Here is a 23,307-nt window from a genome sequence, read left to right as displayed (position 1 = left end):
CGGCCGAGGGACGGGGCTGCCCGCGCTCTCGCCCCGACTGCAGGGCGGCGGAGGAGCGGGGCGCGCCGCCGCGCACGCGCAGTGAACAGGCGCTGGCTCCGCCCAGCGCAGGCGCGGCTCCGCCCGGCGCTCTCGCGAGAGGCCGGGATTTATTCCTACGTGCTGTGCCGTGCTGCTCATGGCGGCGCTGGAGCGGGGGCGCTGAGCTGTTGGGGTAAGTACGACTCGCGGCGGGCGCTGGCGACTCCCGCCGCTGCCCAGGCGGCGCCCGCGCAAGCGAAGGGATACCGGGGCCGCCCAGAGGTGGCGGGGGAGGCCGAGGGCACCTCTGTGTCCGTAAACCGTTTATCGCCTATCTTAGCGGCGCGGAGGCGCCCGGGACCTCCCCGCGGCCGCGTGGGGGGCGGCCGCCCGCCTGGTGGGCCGCGGCGCCCGGGGATGGAGTTGCGGCGGGCGCGGGCTGCTGGGCCGCAGCGGCGGGCGCACTACGCCTCCCGGCGTGCCGCGGGCAGCCGCCCTGCCGCCGGGGCTCTTGGGGGCCGCAGTGCCGCCCGGCCGCGGGGGCGGGGCTATCGCGGCGCCGGGACTCGCTCTCCCGACGTGCCGCGCGGCGCAGCCGGCTGCGGGGCCTGTCGGGGCCTGCATGCCGAGAGGCGCAGAGCAGACAGGGGCGGTGCCGGGGGGGGGACTACGGGCCCCGGCAGGCCCCGGGCGGGGCCGGGCCGCTGGGGCCGCTGGGGCCGGGCCTGCACGGCCGCCGGGAAAGAGCGGTGGCGGACCGCGGCTCCCGGCATGCCGCGCGCGCAGCCCCGCCCGACGCAGGGCCTGGGCCCCCAGCCCTTTGTGTGTGGGGGAGCGGCCGCCATCGCCCCCCTTTGTGTGCGGGGAGGGCGGCGCGGCGGCCACTCCCTCCGCCGGGCCTGCCTTTCGCTTGGGACGGGCGGCAGCGGCGCCTGGCGCGCCCCCTTTCCGGCCTTTGCGCTGTCATAGCGTAGGCCGCGGCCCAGCGTGCTGGCCGCCTCCCGCGCGCGGCAGCCCCCGCTCGGCGCGCTGCGGGCTGGGGCTCCTGGCACCGCCCCTCGGCGGGGCTCGCGACTGGTTTCCGCGGCCTCCATCTTGCAGCAGCGCAGTGAACAGGGCCGCGGCAGTGCCGCGCTCGGGGCCGGCCGTGCTGCAGGAGCCTCCCGCTGGCCTGCGGTGGGTCCCTGCCCGTCGGGAGCCGCTTTTCCGCTGCTCGCGTTAGTGACGGGCGCAGGGCGGCCCCCCAGCGCCAGGCCCCTTGAAAGAAAACAGATTTCTCTGCTTACGTTTATTTTTTTGATTGTTTCTGTGTCTGTACATGCCTTTACAGATGTCCTTGGGAGTTCTTTAACTTTTTTTTGCCCCCAGATACATATTTTTTAACTTACAAGTGCCCCAGGGAACGTTGGCAGCTGATATTGTAGCTGTGGCGGATCGGTCAGGTCAGGGTGCGTGAGCGCTGATGTTCGGTGCTGCCTTCCCGATGAGTCTGAAAAGACCCAGAGTAGCTTTACCTCGAGTATTTAAAACCGTGTTGTGCATGTGTACTGAAAATAACAAGTTGTATCTTTATTAAATTTAGTCTTAGCCATGTGAGAAATGGCTATTCCTAGAAGCACATTTTCTGATCAAGTGAAATGCGTGTTCTTGCACTTGGCTCTTTTTGTGGAGAAAATGGGAATCAAAACAGCATTTGTAACCTGGCAGGTTCTGCTGCTGGGCTGTATGGGTGGTTCCTAGCTGTGGACAGCTTGCTGTCATTGGGCAAAACCTGCACCTGAGGGACTTCAAGAGCAGGACTTGCACAGCTCTCCCCTGTCTTTGCATTAATCCTTTCAGCTGTAAACACACAAATGCAGAACCCAGTGTGACTTGGGGGCTGGGCAGCTGCTTAGGGTGTTTACTGTTTGGAGGAGTATTTATAGTAGCTGAATTAAAAGTAAAGAATTTGAGGCAGACACACAGTGTGAGATTTTCTTTTTAACTTGACTTCTGCTTATTTGACAACCCCATTGTTTTAATAAGTGTAGTAAGCCAATCTTCTTATCAAATGGAGCTAATTTTTAAGGGAAAAGCTAATGCCTTATTTCTTTAGCTGACAAAATTAGCTTTAGTCACGGTTGGGTAGAAGAGGTGTTTTGATTATTTTATGAAAATTTAATATATTGTGTGCCCAGCAAAACATGAAATGTGATACGATAGAAGTTACAGCTGCGGTAGTGCTCTAATAATACTGGTCTAATTAGATGAGAAGTACACAAATAAGAAGATATTGAGTGTCTCTGTGCAGTTCCTGTGATACAGTATATGTTTGCTTCATTTCTCCTGCACTTGGTTTGGGGAATGCTCATTTGAGATCTGAAATGCCATCCAAAAAATAACACTACCGTGAAAGAGACTGTGGTAATGATGCCCTGAATCTAATATGGAGGTTATCTGAAAAGTCTAGTGATCCTGTTATTTTTGCAGTAGCTTTGTGTCTTCTGAAATTTTTTTAATTTTATTTTTTGTAATTGAATCTTTCACTGCAAACCTTTCATAGCAGATTACTGGTTTGTACTGTCCCTCATCCAGTTTCATCTTTAGTCTCATTCATGTGTGTGTAAGGGTCTCACAAGAAAATTTATTTCAGCTGAAAGTTTTTTTCAAAGTGGTGACTAAAGTAAGATGCTTCATCTGGACGAGAGGTCATTGCAGTACAAACTTCTGTGAAAACTGGGTGATGAGTTTGCATACAGCCATTGTGTGCTTTTGGAGTTTAGAATTCTTACTTGTAATAGCTGACTGCAGTCAACATTTTCACTATGATGAGACTTAAATGTCTTTGCACTTTTGTTTCAGTCACTTAGGTTGACTCTTTCAAGTTCGCTAAAGGGAATTCAAAGCTCAATGTAAATTGAGAAATTAATTTTCCTGCTACAGTGTAGAAACAGGCTTGGTCCATATTTTTTCTCATCTGGTGTGGGACTTGTGGAACAACTTGGGGAAGAGTTGTGCTCTGATGCATTATAGCTTTAGATTACTGCATAATGTGCTAGTTTATCTGTAGATTCATAGCTGTGTTACTACTTAGCAGCTTCTGTCCACGAAAATCTGTTGTCCCCCCCCCTTCTTCTCTATATCTACTGAGTAAGCAACAAACTCAATTCAAAACTTAATTTTATTTATTTTTGAAAAAAGCTCTTGTTTCTGTAAGGTTTTAGTTTTATGTAGTTGGTGGCAGTTTGTCTAAACCACTTTCTCAGGAAAGTGCCAAGTGGTACTGTTAAACTTTAGGAGGGGATTACTATCTAGTTACTGTTGCAGAGAGACTTCTCTGTTATGTTATCTACACAAATATTACCTATATGTAAGCAGCATTTTGCAAACACTGTTTTAAGTCTGGAGAATGGCTCTGCAGTTGTTTACATGCAATGCCAGAGTGCATATGGTCTGTGTAGAACAGGCATACAGCATCTGTACATATAATTAATAAGTTTATTTTAATCCAAAGTTAAAGCTGCTTCAAGTACTGACTTTTGAAACAAAAATCATCAGGAAATTCTAATTTCGCTACACACATACACCCTATTGCCACTGTGAAGGCCTGTGCAAGCACTTGGTAATTAAATTATGAGATGACAGCCATATAAAGTTAGTGATAGGAGGACTAAGACTTGGTTAAATGATGCTGCTATTCATCAAAACGAAGTTGCTGTTTTAATCGTACAGACTGGGATGTTTCCTGAAATGCCTTTACTGTCTGAAGAGTTTAAAATTGGGAGCACTGTATCACTGACTGGAGGTAATGTTTCTTGGAAAACAAAACTGAAAATGGGCATGCCAAATAATCGGTAAAGTCTTTCCTAGCATGGATCAAACCTACAGTATTAAGGTAGAGGAAATTCACCTGTTGGTAGGAATACCTAAGACTGATGTATAATTTCTTTTAAAGTGATATTTAGTGTGCTATTTTTTCCTTTCTCCAGTATGAAGTGGAACAGAACAGAATTTACCACCTGAAACTGCTGCTTCAAGTTCAGATCAGGAAAAGAATATATCACATCGTAACAACAACTCAAGACCAAAGAAGAGGAAACGTACACTGAAGATACAAGGCTTGATCTGAAACAAGAAGTTTGTGCCTACTCAACAGCTTCAAAAGAGCACGTCCCAACGCTGCTAGTAGTCTTTGTTTTCTCCAGTGCTGTATTGAAACTGCCCAGGGCAGCAGCACTTGTATTCTCTATTAGCTTGATAGATCACATTTTCGTGCTGTCTTTTTTCTTTTTCTCTCTTTTTTTCTCTCTCTCTTTTTTTTTTTTTTTAATAATAGCAGTCTTCATTCTTAGTAACTTGTGCTGAAACAGAAGAATCGGCTAATACTACTGAAAGTGCAATATTTGAATATCACTGCGAGGTTGGTGTATGTGTTTATATAAAAAGTTATATATGTATTTCTAAACTTAATAGGAGACAAATTGCCAACAGAAGTGTGTGGGTTTTGTTAAGTTGTTGGAATTTTTTTTGCAGTTTTTTCTGTTATGTTGGTTTAGTAGCAGTATGATGAATTAACAGTACATGCAAGATGTTCTGTTTAACAATACTTAATAACCCTAGGGAGCTGATTGTTAATGTTTCACTCTTCTACTAACAGTAATGTTGTGGTTTCAGCCTTTTTTAATTTTAAAATAACCTCTTTAGTCTTCTTTAAATCTGACTGCACAGTTTGGGGGTTTTTTTGCTTCCTCTGAGTACATGTATTGGTGGGGCTTATAGTTCTTATTCTTGTAAACTGACAGGTTAGCTGTGTTAAGTCAGCTGTTGAGAGTGAACCATTGGTAGTGGACACTACTGCCAGGTAGTCATCATGGGCCAGTATATAACTGCTATATTGCAAGTATGAGCAAGTCTTGTTTGTGCATTAATAGGTTATAGCCTATTAGTAGAAGATTCTTAAAGAACAGTTTTATGATAGTACTCCGGGTGATATGTATAAACGGGCATTATGTTTGATTTTTGTTACGCTCTGTTACAACATTATGTTTGAACAGGTGTAGGAGTATGGCAAATATCTGGAAAGACTGCATATACTATAATGTATCTTTCTCCCTACAGCAAATTTTAGTGCCACCCTGAGGAGTCTTATCTGTGAACTGAAGTCAGGCTTTAGACGATTGATGATGAGTCCTTTGTGCTGTACTAGTAATACTCCTTTTAAAATCAAACTGTCCAAAAGTTATGCAATGGTAGTCTCTGAGCAAGGGGTGACAGTTGTATTGTTTTCTAACCCTGAGATAGGCTATTCCGAACTTGATTTTTAGGTAGACTTTTGTCATTTTCTGTATCTGATACACCTTTAGTCTATTACTTAACATCTGTGGCAGGGGTGCGTATGTGTGTTTGTGTACTTGTATCAGAGATGTGAAGTGGCCATTTTGTAAATGACTCACAGAAAGCATTTGTCACACTCACTTGAGCTTTCACAGTGGGTTAATAGTCTTGCCTATTATTCTCCTGGGAAAAGGTATAATAATGTATCATTTTCCCTTCCCCCAGCCTGTCTACTTGCAGGACCAATTTGTTTCTGAAAACTATTTCCAGCTCTAGGATGGCTTAAAATCAAACACTTCAGTGTTGCCATCCCACAAGAGTATCTTCTTGTGTATGGAATGCCCCAGGGGTTGCCTTCCTCAAAAGATGAGGGTTCATATATTGGAGCGATGCTGGCAGGAACTAGTCTGTAACTCTTAACAGCTTTGTATGGCGCTTTTTTGTCAGATGCTCTGAAAAAATGTGCCCTTTAGAGATAATCCACTGCATAAAAAAGATGCAACTGCTGTGGCTTTTGTCCCTTGAGCAGTTTAGGCTGGGCATGAGGGGAAGACATCTTTCCTAGGAGAGTAGCACAGCACTGCAGCAGTTAACCCAGGAAGGTGGTGGAACTTCTGCCATTGGAGGTTTTCAAGACTCACCTAGACAAAGACATGGCTGCCTTTGTCTGTCCTTGGCAAGCCTTTCAGGAGGAGGAGGATGGACTAGGGTTTTCTAGGGATTTCTGGCAGGGGTCATGCTCTCTGAATCAGTGTTTTCTACTATGTTAGTATTTTATGACTTGCTTGAACATGTAAGAGTATTGATTTATGCCAGCTACTCTACAAACCTGTGATATCCTGATAACTTGAGGGTTTGTAATGTGGAATAAGAGGGCAGTATTGATTGAAATCAAGGGATTGAGTAACTGCTTGTCTGTTATACTGTGGGTTATCATGCCACAGTACAGACAGTACTGCATTTTTCTGTTTATTTCTCTTGTTCTATAAGACCTTATACAATGAAGTTTATTACTTAATTCTGGGACAGTAGGGAGGCTATCAATCTGAATATGGCAGCAATAAAATTCTTACCTAACTTGGCTGTGAACAGCTATTCACGTAGTAGTTACTTGATATTTGTAAACTGCCACATTGTAATGTTTTCTTGCACTGGTATTATGGTTTTCTGTGAAAATAGAATATTTTTATTCTCCCCAAGTTTTTGACAGCATCAGACATGCCTGAACAGACACATTTCTTAAGCTGTAGCAAAATTGTTGTATATTGCATTAGGTAAACTAGAAAAGGAATAAAGGTTTAAAACAATTACAGATTAAGTTGGTTGTAGGTTGCAGGTCCTCTGAAAGTTGCCTGCAGGGTGCAGTGCAGGGAGATAGTTGTCATCTGTAACTTCTATTTATTGTAAATGGGGATCTTCAGGTGAGTTTGCTCTCACCTTTAGTTTGCTCTTGACAAAGGAAAACTCGTAAGTTGTGGAGAATTACTAGTGAATACAATGAGTGAGGCAGCTCAGATGTTCCTAGAGAGTTAGGTTTTCCCATTCTCTTCAGCTTAATCTGCTCACACACAAGAACTGCTGTATAGCATCGTACATAACCAGACTTGGGACTCACAGGTTTGGACAAATGCTAATTTGATGGAGCTAAGATTAAATCCAAATCAATATCCTAATTAAATATTTGTACTCTGATAATTATACTGAGACCTCTGTCAAGTTATGTGAATTTACTAATAACATAATCTAACAAACTTAAAAACTAACTCCTTGGTTCAACTTCTTTAGCCCTCCCTTTAAAGTATGAGAGGGGAAGCTGGGTAGTAAGGTAGTCCCTTCCTTGCAAGAGTTTTTAGTGTGTGGGAAGAAGCACAGCACTGAAAGAGACTCTAAATTAGGCTTTTAGTAGTTCTCTTAATATAGCGTAACAGAACATCGAGCTTTTGTAGCTGTTTCTGCATCAGGGGTGTATATGTGCACACCTTTGCCTCTGGTGCGTTTTCCCATTGAGGCTTGGAGATTTTGTGCAATAGTTGGCCATACTACAGTTACTCATTTTAAAAATGGAAAATGAAGAGGTGTAAACCAAGAAAATAAGCAGTGCATATTAGAGAAACTGTGTCATTCCTTTTTTTAATTGTATCAATCATATCACATGCGGGTCTTAAACAAAAGGGTACTCCCCTGTGCCAGAGATCCTTAGGTCAGGGCAGCAATGTCAACATGTTTCAGTAGCACAGGATGCCATAGGTTTGGTTACCTAGTGAATGTCCTCTTCACTACTTAACCTTCTTAGTATCAACAGTTTTTTGCAAATATGAAGCATTTGGTCTTTTCCCAAGCAATTATGAAGTATCAGTTTTGGGGTTTTTTTCTTGAAACTTTTAGAAATTCTTACATCAAAACATTGCTTCTTCCTGCAAAATGAAACCAGTGAAAATACCCCTTAGGTTCTGGTACAACATCCTTTTTGCATTAAAGTCTAAATATGTAAGCCATAACATGAAGGTGGAAATGTTCCAGGAAAAATACACCAGCATGGGTTATGCTTATAAGTTTCACCATTAACCAGTACCAGTATCTTTTTTTGGAACCATTTGGGATTAATGGTTGAAGGCTAACTAGCATTGAGAAGTTGCAGAGTACAATGATGTGAGGACTGATGTTTTCCTTTTTCTCTTGGAGGTCAGAACTCTTTGTCAGTCCTTACTTCTTGCAGTTCTTACCAATTTATTTTTTTAATGTTGGTCTCACTTGAAATAAAGATTTCTGCCCAGAAACTTCATGGCAGGTGATTTTCAGTGCCCTCTGATCACTTTTAAACTGATTTCCAGACAGCATAGTAAGACGCGTTGTAACTATACCTTTTTAATACGTTCAGTAACTCAATCTCTGTACTAGAGTAAGAAGCATGAACGTTTTACAGGTTGCTCGGCTGTCTTTTATCTCCACTAAACATATTGCTGACTAATTTTGAATTCCTTCTGCTTGATGCAAGAAGAAAGCAGAGAACAGATAGTCTCATTGTGTTTCAAAAATAAATACTCTGGAAACTACAGCAAATAAAACCCTCCTAATACTGTGTTTTAAGATGCATGTTGACTGTTTGGGGAGGGGGAAGGGTTGCTTCAGTAACCTTTCTTGAATTACAGTGTTTAGTGAGGTTTAAATCAGTTTCAACTGATTTAATTGCTAACCTGTAAATGGAAGAGACTTGAGTATTTCAAGGTTGAGTCTGTGCCCTGGAAAGAGAAAGACTGCTGCTCCCCCCCCCCCCCAGATATTCATGGCTATAAGTTAACAGTTCATTACAGCTTTAACTTTTTTAGTTTAATGCTGTTTTCAAATTTTTTCAGTCTGTAGCACTTGGGCTCCTATGCCACAGAAGCGTTAGTTTAAGTTATAATTCTGGGTATAAATTCCATAACCGTAAAAATGTTTAAATACTTTAAACTGGGTTTTTTTTAGTATGAAAATCTGAACAGACAAACTGGGGGCAAACTTTGCAGGGATGTGAACCTGCTTCTGTTGGTTCATAATAGTTGTGTTTTCTGAATTACCTGTTTAATTTGGAAGAGCAGGTACTTTCAGGCCCTGGTGTGAAATAGTGAATGTGAGAGTACTTTGAGGTATAATACATAAGAAAGTCAGAAGTTAGTTTTGGTCTGTGCAAGCTTTATTTCTGGCCTGTGTTATAAGTGTGTTGCCTGTCTAAATTTTAAGCATTATTGGTTTACAAAAGCTTTGTATATTTTGACGTTCCTTCTCTATTTTAAAAATGGTTAAATTTGCTTGTCACAATACCTTCCACAAGCTCTCCTTTCTGTTATGCTGTTACGTGGGTATGGAAAAACAGAACTTACTTTAATTAGTGTTTTTGTCTTTCCCCCACTTCTTTTAAACAGATGAGCTTTGATCCAAACCTGCTCCACAACAATGGACACAACGGGTACCCCAATGGTACTTCGGCAGCGCTGCGTGAGACTGGGGTTATAGAAAAACTGCTGACCTCTTACGGATTCATTCAGTGTTCAGAACGGCAAGCTAGACTGTTCTTCCACTGTTCACAGTATAATGGCAACTTACAGGAGCTTAAAGTAGGAGGTAATTAGGCAACTTTCAGAGCTTCTAGGGTGAGTGAAGACCAGTTTCTTTCACTTGCCATAGAACATGCTTTTATCATATGGCATGAACAGATGCATGGTGTTCTGGTGGGCTACAAGAGACACCTGAATAATCTGCCACTCCTAATGAGAGACTTTTACAGCACTTAAACTTTGTGCAGCTTTATCAATACAGTTGTGGCCATTCTGGAATAGGTCTGGTGTTAGGTCAAACTTATATAACTGAGGTGGAAGCAAGTGCTTAAACTGTGGAAGAATTTACCTCACATGCCTAGTATTTCTTTTTTTAGAATTAGTTTGAAGATGGCCAGGGCTTTTTTTAAGAATGGGGAGGCAGCTACTTCACGCTGCTAATTAATATGGCAGTGAAGTTTCTAAACTGTTTTAATGGCATGTGTTGTGTTGTCTGAATTTCAGTGTGAAGTTCGCTGTATAGTGAGAGGGGCAGGTGGAGGGAACTATTGAGGGACAAACCATTACAATAGAATAGTTCATTAGCAACGGGAGTGAGTAAGTAGAATAACCAGAGAAATACTTTCAAGTAGAGTGTCCTTCCTTGGTAACAAAAGCACCTGAGTTTTACTTCGTTGTGTTTGGTGACAAGCCGTGAATTATCAAATGTAACCATGTAGTGATTGTAAAAAACCAAAACAAAACATAAAAACCCAGACAAAACTCTGTGATGCCATTATCATGTTTGATTGTCTTATAGACGATGTGGAGTTCGAAGTGTCTTCTGATCGCCGAACTGGAAAACCCATTGCTATTAAATTGGTGAAGATAAAACCAGAAATACTACCTGAAGAACGAATAAATGGACAAGTTAGTGCCCATTTTCCATAAGGCATAGTTTCCATTCTTTACTGCAGTACAGAAGCCTAGATTGATTTAGCATGCATATTAACTACATACAATATACAGTTACACTGAAATGTATTTCTGTTGTTCTGGTAAAAATTCAAAGGTTCAGTTTGAGCTCTAGCTTGGCTCTAGGCAGTTCTTAAAGAGTCAACAGGTATTCTGTAAGACTGAAATTTTGCAGCATGACATTCCGGGTTGAGTTACACTAGATGAGTGTGTGGTAGAGGATACTGAAATTCATTTTGTATTGAACAATGCTGCTCCTGAAATTACTAGCAATGGAATTTTTTTTTTTTTTTTGACTGGTAGGTTGTGTGCGCTGTTCCTCACAATTTAGAGAGTAAATCTCCAGCTGCCCCGGGTCAGAGTCCTACAGGGAGCGTATGCTACGAACGTAATGGGGTAAAGCTTATGTGTTTTACTTGAACTCTTCACTAATCCATCATTGTGGTCCATGAGCAAAAACAAAAAAATTGATGCAACTTAATGTAAACAGTTGACACTACCAAGTTCATGGCACAAAAAAAGCATGCTTTGGTAATTACTACAAACAGAAATATTAATTTGACAGCTTGCTTGCTTATATGCATGGAGAACTTTATATAGAGGGAAATAGTTGTTCTTTTCTAAAACTTAATGGAGCTGGGTTTTGTAATGTTCATGTATCCTTGACTTGAACTTTTAATGTTTAGAAATTGACATTTAAAGATGGCCACATATAAAACCTTTCAACTTAAGTTGCTTGTTACAGACTCATCAAAACAGCACAGTGGAAAAAAGAATGCATGTCATGTTTGACCATTCTCAGTTTTCACACTAAATTTTTTTGGTAGAAGATAACTGTTCTTAAACAAAATGGTGTTAATGTTTCTTTGAAGCAACTATTCTGCAAATAGAGTAATATTAGTCAATGTTAATTTACAGGAAGTATTTTACCTGACTTACACCCCAGAGGATGTTGAAGGAAATGTACAGCTGGAAACAGGAGATAAAATAAACTTTGTAATTGATACAAATAAACAGTAAGTTGGTGTTGCTTTTCTGACTTCATACTTTGTTTTTGTAGTCAGGCAGAATTCATGCCTGTTCCAAGAACTGAGATGATGCTGTGAAAATCAATCTTAAGTTTTGCTGCAGTTTTGAGTTGTTTCAAGTTTGCTGTTTTCTTTTTTCCCCTCTAGTACTGGTGCTGTAAGTGCTCGTAACATTATGCTATTAAAAAAGAAACAAGCCCGCTGTCAAGGAGTAGTCTGTGCCATGAAAGTAAGTGATAATTTAGTTTTAAAGTTTCATTTGAAAATGAAATGCTGTTCTGAGAAGTTATAAATAATATATTTAGGTCTTTAAGAGGTATTAATAGTTTGTAGCTGTGGGTGTAAACAGGGTGAAACTGTTTAAACAGCTGATCTTTGATACTACTTCTTTCCTTAACAAAGGAAATCCCATTTTTTTCTGTTTGTATGTTTCTTCTGGTAGTCTGTTAAACTGTGCACTCATAAGTCTGCTATACTGGTATGTCAGTGTCTTTTGTTGTGTTTGATAGAACCTGTAAAATTTTGTCTTGGTATGTTAAGAGAATGGGCAATTTATTAAACACTTTATTCTGTTCTTAGGAAGCCTTTGGATTTATTGAGAGGGGTGATGTCGTGAAGGAAATATTCTTTCACTATAGTGAATTTAAAGGTGACCTAGAAGCCTTACAGCCTGGTGATGATGTGGAGTTTACAATCAAAGACAGAAACGTAAGACGAAATTCATTAAAAACTGAAGACAAGATCCTAGGGCATAACTGGACAGCTGTCTGTTTTCTCAGATAACTTGTAAAAAGAAGGGGGGAGGAGGTTCATTGGAAAATGTCTGTTACTTCACCTCTTCTCTATGGGTGTTTGACTAATGTTGTACCTTTAGGGTAAAGAAGTTGCAACAGATGTTAGACTGCTGCCTCAAGGAACTGTCATTTTTGAAGATATCAGCATTGAACATTTTGAAGGAACCGTAACCAAAGTAATTCCAAAAGTACCCAGCAAAAACCAGGTAAATTTCAGTATTTACTGAAGTTTATGTGAAATGTTGTATTGATTGTATTGAATTCCAGTCAAGCAGTACGAAGGTTGCCCTTTCCCTATTACAGTCCGCCACATAAGCATCCTGTCAGAGTAAAAGGAATAAGCTTGGACTTAACCTGTAACAACCATTGATAGCAGTCACAGTATGCAATTTTTCTAAAGGTTGTAAAGAGCAAGAATTAGGGTACTGGTACGTTGGGGAGTATGTGTTTTCTTTAGTGTTTCAAATACTTCCTATTGAATTTTGTGGGTTTAGGATTTATCTTTAAAGCAAAAGCATAGGGAAAAGGGGAGAAGGTATTTGCTGGAATAGGCCTGATTACGGATTGCTCTGAGCATTGACAGTTAATGAGGCTGACAGAGAGGTAACTTGACATTCAGTGTTTGGCTTTGAGGAAAGAGTGTACATGAGCACTTCCCTTAAGGTTTTAGGTGAACCTGTGTTGTTTCAGGAAGATTTGGGGGGGGGGGGGGTGTTTCTGTGTGTTTTGGACACTTAATAGGGAAGATGCTGACTTTCAGATGTGGTGCTGTAAATATGGTTATAAACTTAGTTCTTAGTGCTTAAAAAAAACCCTTCAACCAACCAACAACAACAAAAACCACCTTGGATTTGGCTGTAATATTATTTGGGCAATAAATTGCAGATTAGGAGTGGTAGAAGTGAAGCATAGTGGTCTGAGTCCAGCAGGCATCTGGTGTCATCCACACTTCTGTTAGCAGTAGTAGTTCTGCCAACTATTCTGTCTGGTTACGCGGAGTCTTGTAGGTGAACTAACATTTTTCTGTTGGGGTTTCTGTCTACTAGAGTGATCCATTACCTGGCCGCATCAAAGTTGACTTTGTGATTCCGAAAGAACTTCCATTTGGAGACAAAGATACAAAATCCAAGGTGACCTTGCTGGAAAGTGACCACGTTCGATTCAATATTTCAACAGACAGACGTGACAAACTGGAACGAGCCACCAATATTGAGGTTCTGCCCAATACTTTCCAGTTTACTAATGAAACTAGGGAAATGGCAAGTATCAATCTTCTGAAGTTTTTAATTCCTTAGGGGAAATTGAAAGTAAAACATGGGGGGTTTGTCTTAAACAATAACTTAATGTGAAAGTCCCTAGTGTCTTCCATTGCCTCTTCCAAAATCCAGTCCTCAGCTGTACACTTTTAACAAAGTGCTTAAATGATATAAAAATCAGAGTTAATGCTGTGCATCTTTCCTTTAAAAGAATTAAGAACTGAATTACTGAGTAAATTAAATCATATTAGAAAACTAGACCTTAGCTGGCCCTCTTGGAGGGGATTGCTAGCTGCTTACAGCAGGCAGAGAAGTAATGCAGCCTCGAACTATTGGTTTAAAAATTCACATTTGAGTCTAAACGGGTAACTACTCATGTTTCTTGGGAAAACTGGAAGAGCCTGGGGCTACTCTGGGTCAGGTAATGAAAAGTCTTAAGAATCAGAGGAGGTGCTGTGTGCAGCTTTTGGGTCTCATGCTTTCTGGCCTGTCTCTGAGGGTCCAGCAGAAAGATGGTAAAGAGCTGCATTCTATCACATACAGAAAACTCTTTGTGGATTACAGGGACTTTAAGATGGACGTGCTAATCAGTATTACAGAGTATCTTTCACTCCTGTAATTTGGAATATTGGTTCTGTTCCAGCTAGACTGTAAGTGCCTTATTTTTCAATTGGAATCCAGTTACAGTGCTATCACATCTCAGTATGCTGTGAATTACTAGGGACCCTGTGCTTTGAGAAAACCACAGAAATTTGACTTTAGCCTCTCAATTTTTGGCATTCTATCCTATAGACTTCTTGTATTTCTACTCTGGCTAAATATATTTGCCTGCCTGAACTGAGCTGTCATTGACGTGACAAGTGCTGGCTGCTTCTAGAAAGGTTAGCTGATTTTCCTGAGCTTGTGAAAGCTGTATTAGAGAGGAATGGTCGTAAAGGTGGAAAGTATCTTTGCATTGTCATTCAAATCCTATAAACCTTCCCTGAGACTTGCCAAAGGCTCTGTAGTAACTGGGCTGAAATGAGTATGTTAATGAATTCTATCTTCCTCAATGCCTCTGGCATGATCTAGTACTAGTTCTTCCTAAATTGTGATGAACTCTTTCAGCAACTTTATGGAGCCTCTTTCCCCCTGCCCCCTCCATTTTTCTTAACAGAAGTCAGGGTGAGAAATGGATTTATTTTTTTCCCCCTTTATTTAATTTTACACTTGATAGGGCACAGTGTATTCTGTTCATCATTCAGTATTCCGTTTCTAGTGGTTACCAGGAAGGCCACTAAAATACCATGTAACATGCTTAATGTTACTATGCTTAATACCATAGTATACACCCATGGGTATGATAGTCTTGTTTTAACAAACTTGTTTGTAAGAAAGCTTTTTAATTCCCTCATTTGTGTCTGGAAATCTTACGGTTTTTCTCTCAAAATTCCCTCCAACCACTGCTTTTATTTCCTGTTTATATAGGTTCTTGTATGTTTATGTGTGTTTATGTACATGTTACGTACTTATATAGATGATGCATGTATCTGTAGAGTTACCCCCTTCAAGAATGGGTGTAGTAGTAATGTCAGGTTCTTGAACTGTAGTCCTCCTTGTTAATGGCTTAAGTTCTTATGAAGAGTAAAGTGGGAAAGATTAATTTATATTGAGAAACTAGGTAAGTACAACTTGTTTGCATGTCATGTTGACCGTAGCCGTTAGCACTACAGTTTGCAAGGAAGCATATTGCATTAATCAGGAAGTGTTTTCGTAGCATTCAGGCCTTGTGTTCAGATTATTACATACCCCACAGACAGATGTTGCATACTAGTAGTAAAACTGTACTTGTCCATTTAACTCTTCTCAGGGTGTGATTGCAGCAATGAGAGATGGCTTTGGCTTCATTAAATGTGTAGACCGGGATGCCCGCATGTTCTTTCACTTCAGTGAAATTATGGATGGAAATCAACTCCACATTTCTGATGAAGTAGAGTTTACTGTCGTTCCTGTAAGTGAGATTAACATTTTTACAAAATCTTTGTTTTAAAAGAAATTACGTGCAGACTGTCTAAAATCTGATTGATCTTATTTTTCAGGATATGTTATCTGCCCAAAGAAATCATGCTATAAGGATTAAAAAGCTTCCAAAGGGCACAGTTTCTTTCCATACCCAATCAGATCACCGTTTTGTGGGCACTATAGACAAAGAAGCCACTCCAGCCAAAGCCACTAGCCCAAATAAAGGGAAAGAGAAGGTAACGCTGCTCTTCTACTTGTGAAGTTCCTGTTCTGTGTTCCTGGCTTTGGAGACTGAGGCTGCTTCCTTAAAATCAGTAATTCAACTTTTTGAAGCACTGTTCATCCTGTATAAATGTGTACTACATTGAATAGCTAATGGCAGCAGTCAGCAAAAACTAACTTGTGTGAAACAGGATAATACAAGCATTGTTTGTGATCATGTTGAGGATAATGCCTACTACTGCTTAAGGTGTAGATAGCATTGGTTAAAATTAAGTTTCTAGGGCTATAGGAGAACCTCTGTTGTTTAAAATGGCATGACAAATCAATGCCAGAATACTTAAACTTCCAATAAATACCAGTAGGAAATGGTGGTAATACTTTCTTTCCTTTAAAAGAAAGTATTTTAGTGTCATTCAAAGCTTCTTACTCAAGAGGTGATTGCTTTGTTGTGTGTTTCACCAGATAGTGAGCAGTTACTGTGAGACCACTGTGGCTTAAATGAGCAGTGCTTGAATTATACGCAGTAAACTCACTTGCTTACACTGATTGCTGTATTCTGATGTCTTGTTCTTTAGGAAGCTGAGGATGGAATAATTGTTTATGATGACTGTGGAGTAAAACTGACCATTCCTTACCAGGCCAAGGATGTGGAAGGATCTGCTAATCCCCAGATAGGAGATAAGGCAATATACCTTAGTGTACCTTTAGGAAATATTTCTCTGTGTGTTGTGAGATGTGAGCTTCTTTTTGCCTTGTTACTGGATTTGTTCTCCCTGTCGAACAAGTGAAGGACAAGGCATCTGTGTAATGTTACACACTTCTTTTCTTCTGTCCTAGGTTTGAGCGGCTTAATCTTCTGTATAACAAAGAGAAATATCCTAAAACCTAGCGATACGTAAAGGAAAATAGTGTCATACTGTCTAAATGATGCTTTTTAAACAAGGAATTTTTATCATTAAAACAGTGGTCTCCACTTGTGAATAATCAAGAGGAAATCAGCACAGAGACTTTGAGATGGATGTTGAATCGGGATAACATAACCGTACAAGCAGATTAGCCCGAGAGACAGTGGGAAAAGAGAAAGAATTTGGAGATCTGGGGGAGCAGCCTAAAACCTGTCTGTGTTCAGGAGCCATGCTAGGGTGGCACTGATTAATGTTTATTAAATATCTGAAACAAATGAGTTCACTGTGGGCCACTGGTGATTAAGTGTAGTGAAAGGAGGGGAATCACATAAAGTTTCTCATCTTAATGGATAAAAGCAGCTAAGTGCTAGGGGCTGTCTTGCCTTGCAGATACCACTGGTGTGACTGCTACTCTTTGGAATGTACTAAATGTCATAACAGATGTTTTTAGGGAAGTAGTGGCTAGAAAATTACTTCCATGGTGAGCTTAGATGTTGATTACAGTGACACAGGTTTGAAATCAGTTGTTTTGAGGTGGTTTTGTTGGTGGTCGTGGTTTTGGTGGATGTGGTTTTGGTTTTTTCTACCTAGTATTGATACACACTTCTTCAACAGGTTGAGTTCTGTGTTTGTGAAGTGAAGAGAACTGGTCTGCAAACAGCTGTTTCTGTCAGAATGCTAGGACGCAATTACAGCTCTAAGAGGCTTTTGGGATACGTGGCAGCCCTGAAAGATAACTTTGGATTTATTGAAACAGCCAATCATGATAAGGAGATATTTTTCCACTACAGGTGCATGACAGTTTTATTATTTGTGTGTTGGTGGGAGGTGGGGTGGCAAGTGTTCTGTTCGAGGAGAGGATTTCTTGCCATTGACTGTTAAACCCATGTGGACTTCATGTGCACACGTATATACATGCTTGGGTGTCTCGAGTTATATTTATCTCTGTTGGACTGATTCAAGCTTTTCTGTTAGTCAGAAGTCTTGGTGTTCTATGCCTCTGAATCCCAGGCCAAGAACTACAGCTGTATATTTGAAACACTTTGCTTCCTTGAATAAGGATTTATTGAAAATGTGAAGGGCTGAGCGGGTTAAATAGTTTCTGATCTACTTACATGAATGTTGGATGACCATCACTGTTACGTAACTGAAGGCAAATTTTACATAATTCTATTCCTGTAGTGAATACTGTGGTGATATTGATAGCCTGGAACTTGGAGACACTGTTGAATACAGCTTGTCAAAAGGCAAAGGAAACAAAGTTAGTGCAGAAAAGGTGAACAAAACACATGCAGGTAAGACTGTACCTGGTACTTTCTGCTTACGATGCTCTTAGCACATGCTGGCGGATAAAGGTTGTTAATAATGTGTTTACAGTTGGAGCTCAGACCAAGAAGACGGTGCTTAATCTGGTGATCATTGGTTTCCTAAAAGCTGTTGTCTGTGTTTCCAGAGAACAGACAACTGCAGACCAACAGTCCTGTAGACAGTAGCAACTCTTGGACCTTTACTGTACTCTGTCCTCTTCAGGTGTAGTGTTTTAAGGAGAGGCCTAGTGGCAGAAGTAGCCACACAAGTGCGTGTTGTGCTGTACCTCACAGAAGGAAAATTGCAGGAGGAATGCAGATAGATGCAGGGGCTATTAAGGACTTGGGGGCAAAAAAAAATGCATACTTAAAGGTTATTGAATGGTTCAAGTGAGCAGGGAATGGGAATGCAGTGGAAGAGACATGAAATACTTTGATTTGCTTTTCAAGTTCCATGGACTCTAGTTGCAAGAGAAAGTAGTATTCTTCTACTTCTGTGTTTGAAATGTTAGTTTGGCCTTGGTTAGAAAAACTGTCAAGACTTACTGTGTTAAAGCTGTTGCAGTTCTACTGAGTGATAGAGTGCGCTGCCTTAGGTGTCTTGCAGTGCAAACTGTTGACTCCTGGTCAATCTGCATCACTAACTCTATTTAAAATAAAGTATGACTACAACATCCTGGGTTTTTTTCAGTGAATGGTATCACTGAAGAAGCTGATCCAGCTGTTTACTCTGGTAAAGTAATTCGTCCTTTGAGGAGCGTAGATCCCACACAAACGGAATACCAGGGCATGATTGAAGTCATGGAGGATGGTAAGATTTGTTTCTTTTAAATTATAGGTATTCCTTTCACAAGTGCATGAGAAGCGTAAAAGTTCAGTAATCTGTAAGTAGGTATTGAGTATTATAGTCACACTACAGACTATATTTGTACTACTCAGCTGACAGTAATGCTGCAAATAGATTTTGAACGCCCTCAGGTAGGAAAGGAATCCTCTCAGTTCTGTCTTGCACTTTTTCCTCCACTAGGTGAGATGAAAGGAGAGGTCTATCCGTTTGGAATTGTTGGAATGGCAAACAAAGGCGACTGTCTGCAAAAGGGAGAGACAGTAAAGTTTCAGCTCTGTGTTCTTGGTCAAAATGGGCAGACAATGGCTGTTAACATCACACCGTTCCGCAGAGCCACAGTGGAATGCGTGAAAGATCAGGTGAGCGGCTGCTGCTGTGAAGATGAGATGCATATTAATAGAAAATCACTGCTTGTCTTGGCGTAGAGCAGATGAGAATCTACCTCGGCACTTGAGTCCAGGAAGGTTGCTGGGCACAAATGGTTCGCTTTGTACTCTGGTTCTAGGGAAGTAGCTTTGTGTGACCCAAATACTGGTTTATGAAAGCCTGTGTAACATGACTTTACTAAACGTGAACTCGGTACTTGGTTTGGTGCTGAAACATTGGTAGTGCTGGGCAGCAGTTCCTGCTGTGGTTGATTCTGAAGATATTTTTCTGAGATGTCCTAGAAACAGATCTGACTGGTTTCTGCTGAACAGGACGTTTAAGTGTTTAAAAAAAGAAACAAAACTGTGCATACTTCGCTTCTAAAAGAAGCTTCTTCACAGCGTTAAGCAGTCAATAATTGTAGTCCTCCTGAAATGTGAAGGCAGGTCATTGCCCTAGTTAGTTGCTCTCAGAATGATTAGAAAATTAAGTGTTGTGAATGCTTTCTGATTTTATATTTACTCTGCAGCACTACACTGTAATAATTTAGGGAGAGGTTTAGATGAGGTTTGCCAGCTTATACATGAGTAAAGGGTAATGGAAATAACCAACTTCTTACACTGGCGACAGACCGAAAAAATTGAGTGGTTTCTGCTGTGTAACTTTTTAAGGTGGAGTCTTAAGAACATGCGACAGCGCTCTTCTCAGTGTAATGCAACTGCAAGGGCTTTGGCAGCTTTCAGAACTTTTCTATAGACGCTGGGCCCAGGAGGAGTGCCTAGGCACCCAGAAGCATTGCTCCCAGACAGAATGTTCTGTTCAGTGTAGAAATTGTATTTCGACTTCTGTTAGGCACTTCAGAGTTTTTTCCTAGAAGTAGTTAAACTGCAGTAATGAGTAAGTCATTGCATTGTTTGGATCAAGAAGAAAGAAATAACCTTGTGGTGTGTTGGTTTTCAGTTTGGTTTCATTAACTATGAAGTGGGTGACAGCAAAAAGCTATTCTTCCATGTCAAAGAAGTTCAGGATGGTGTGGAACTACAGGCTGGGGATGAAGTGGAGTTCTCCGTAATCCTGAACCAGCGCACAGGAAAATGCAGTGCCTGTAATGTGTGGCGTGTCTGGTGAGGATTCAGAATTTCAAGTGATTTGATCTGGCACGCTGTCTGCATCACAGCAGCAGAGTGCGCGCTGCTTCTAAATGGAGCTGGCTTTTCCTAGAATGGCAGCTCTGAATTACAGCTGGCTTCAGTGAGAGCCTCTCACCTGTGAGCTGCCAGCACTTGTAGCGTCCTGTACAGTGCAGCAGCAGCACTCTTAGTTTTTCTTAATTACAGGTAGCTTGTTCTTTTATTAATTTGTTCTGAAGAAGCTCCCCCCCCACCCCTGTAGCAGGAACTTGGATACAGCCTTCTAAGTAGAAATTAATGAACGATAAGAAAACTGATGGTATTCCTATGTAGTTGCTGGCCTCTCTGGGTGTAGTCTGTAGTACTTCCAGCTGTTCCTGAAGAGCAACTTTAGTTTTTAAATACAAAACCAATGTTGTTAAAGCACCTTTATTCTTTTTGGCACACCATTTCTTACAGGTGGCGGGGATGGGGGGCGGGGTTTGCTTTTGAACTACTTAGATGTTTTGAAGAAGACGGCACAATTTGGATTTTGCTTAAGCTTGAGATAGCACTTCAACCAGAAGCTAAAATTTAATTCTTTTTTCTCAAAATTCTCTATTCTCATCATCTTCAGAGATGTTAATGCTATACTGTGTACTGCCAGCTTTAAGTCTTTTATTGTTGCAGTTAAAGGGAACAGAAATGTGGGAAATACTACTTAGGTGTGCATGAAAGCAAATGCAACACCTCTGCTTGCTACAGAATACCCTTCTGAGAGCTCTGTTTTCAGCTACTGCCGTTTCAGAGTCCTGCGTTTAAAGTCCTGGGTTTGAGGCAGATGTAAGTGGTATCATCCAGAAGGCCCACTATCACACGAGACAGATTATGTTAATGGATTAATGGGGAAAGTGACTGTAAATGAGGTAGCTCACACCATCTCTGGGAAGTCATTAGTGCTCTTTGGTTGGCTGTTACAGCGAAGGTGCTAAGGCTGTTGCTGCTCCGCGTCCTGATAGACTTGTTAATCGTTTGAAGAGCATTAATCTGGATGATGCCAGTGCTCCTCGTCTAACAGTTCTTCGTCAGCCTAGGGGACCGGATAACTCAAAGGTATGTAAAATACGAGGCGAGCTTGCAGAGTAACTGCAGCTTGTGTTTTAACTTGGATAACATAATATTGCTTCCTGCTTTCTCTGTTGGGAGCCTGAACAGTTTGAAACATGGTGTCCACCCTCGTTCCATAGTGACTGTGTGAGATGAGATGATTTTTGTGCAAAGTCGGGGTGCTGCACTCTGGGTCAGTATTGTGTGCTGTGGTTTCAGAGGAGCACGTGGTACAGAAGCAACCAATTGCTGCTTGTGTTCTAGCCTGTAATGCCTACCTGGGTTTGTTTTTTCTTTTACAAACCTCCTTACTGTCAGAGGCAGCAAATGAAATCACTTTACCTAAACTTGGCTTTTGCATAATGTTCTTCCACTGCTTGATAAGCAGGAGTAAAGCATCTGGAATATGTGATGTAGCTAGGACTACAAAGAGCAATCCACAGAACCTGTTTTGTTACTGACTTGGAGGACAGACGGGGGCGGGGGGGGGGTGTTCATTAGGAATGTTAACTCCATGTTGGTGGGAAGAGGACGGACGGGTTCCCTTTGAAGTGTGATGCTGGAGCTAAAGGTTTGTTTTGTTTTCCTTGCAGGGATTTGGTGCAGAGAGAAAGATCCGTCAAGCTGGTGTTATAGACTGATCTGCAAAACCCATACTTGATGTACAACAGCGGTGGGGGCTGGTGAAGGGTACTGAATATCTCCCTATTCATCCCTTCCTCCAAATTCTAAGAAGCTATTACACCGGTTTTAACACCTTCTCATGTTATGTTTAAAATAAATTTATGAAACCATTTTAAAGTTATGCACAGTTGCATTCTGGAGAACTTAAAGGTGGCGCCTTATAGTATCACATTTTAGAAGCTTGTTTTGAATGGTGCATTTAACGCAACTGGTAACTGCAAATCTACATTGCCTATGTGAGTAAACATTATAGACAGCTCTGTGCTGGTAGACCTTACGGAATTCTGCACTACAGTTCTTTCTGCTTTATCTGTGTTATTTTGGCCAAGGTATTACTATGCCTTAGTGCTCCGTTGCGTTGTGTCTTTCCTTCCAAGTGGAGGCGGAAGGCTTACTTCAGCTCGCTCTGCTCGAATTCTGAGGACCATTTGAGAGTGGAGTAAGTTCAACTTTATGTAAAATCTTTGCGAACATTCAGATCACTTCAGCTGACGGCCAAACGTTATGGTGTTTTCCTATTTCATTTAATTCAAGTCCTAGCCAGCAAAGTTGTTAGAGCTCGGTGAAAGTCTCTTTCCAGGGTAGAGTTATTTTTGTAGTGTTCTGAAACATGCAGTGCAGAATTTCATAAGGCTGAGGTGTGCCATCAGTGTGGTAATTTAAATATATTTAAAACAATGCACAAATCTGCTGCTGCTTAGAACACTGCAGCTTCTAAACCCAGTTTCTTTTACTGATTTAAATTTAAAAAGAAAGAAGTTGTGCCTGAAGTGAGTACTACTTTTTTTTTCTCTTTTCTTTTTTGCAGCCAGCACCCAGTGTACTGTAAAAGAATAAATACTTAGGCTTTCCATAGCTGTATTGAGACTTTCATCAAGGTGAAATAGTTGATGTCTGTGTGCTTTTTTTTTTTGCCCCCTCCCCCCTCCCCTTGCCCCCTCCCCCCTCCCCCCATTTCCCCAGTCACACTTTATCAAGCAAGAAAACGGAATGATTGGTCTAAGTATTACTTTAACCAAAAAGATCAGGAGTTACTTTCTTTGAATAGAGGGCAGTACTGTGTTTGGGGTTTTTTTTTTTTTTTTTGTTGGTTTTTTTTTTTTCTCATGTTACCTCTATTCTCAATTTAGGGTTTTCTTCTCTGGGAGATGCATTATCTTTGTAAAAGAAACATTGCTTTCTCCAATTTTTTCTGTTAATGGCAAAGAATGGAAATAGAATAAAGTTTTACTGATTTTGAAAAAAGCTTCCCTCCTGGCCGAGTCGTCCTTCCGGGGCGCCGCGCGCACGGGCCCGGAAGTCGCGGCGTCGCGGGTTTCCGGCGGCGGGTGATGACACGGTGCCGGGACCGGAAGCCGG

General features: G+C 41.5%; 1 protein-coding gene across 1 annotated transcript; it reads left to right on the top strand.

Annotated features, from left to right (window-relative positions):
- Positions 1-108: 108 nt before the first annotated feature.
- CSDE1 (cold shock domain containing E1) lies at positions 109-23,185 on the top strand. The gene is made up of 20 exons (XM_037410850.1): positions 109-214; positions 3,990-4,420; positions 9,237-9,435; positions 10,168-10,277; positions 10,626-10,718; positions 11,241-11,338; positions 11,498-11,579; positions 11,930-12,058; positions 12,225-12,350; positions 13,191-13,403; positions 15,250-15,390; positions 15,479-15,637; positions 16,199-16,306; positions 17,144-17,319; positions 17,711-17,823; positions 18,527-18,646; positions 18,863-19,041; positions 20,009-20,172; positions 21,138-21,270; positions 21,858-23,185. Exons 3-20 carry the CDS (start codon positions 9,237-9,239, stop codon positions 21,903-21,905), a joined length of 2,391 nt encoding a protein of 796 aa, XP_037266747.1. The 5' UTR covers positions 109-214; positions 3,990-4,420; the 3' UTR covers positions 21,906-23,185.
- The last annotated feature ends 122 nt before the right edge of the window (positions 23,186-23,307 follow it).

This window comes from Falco rusticolus, chromosome 17 (assembly GCF_015220075.1).
Source record: "Falco rusticolus isolate bFalRus1 chromosome 17, bFalRus1.pri, whole genome shotgun sequence".
Classification (NCBI taxonomy): domain Eukaryota; kingdom Metazoa; phylum Chordata; class Aves; order Falconiformes; family Falconidae; genus Falco; species Falco rusticolus.
The sequence above is the reverse complement of the archived record's forward strand: the minus strand, read 5'-3'. Positions and strand labels throughout refer to the sequence as shown.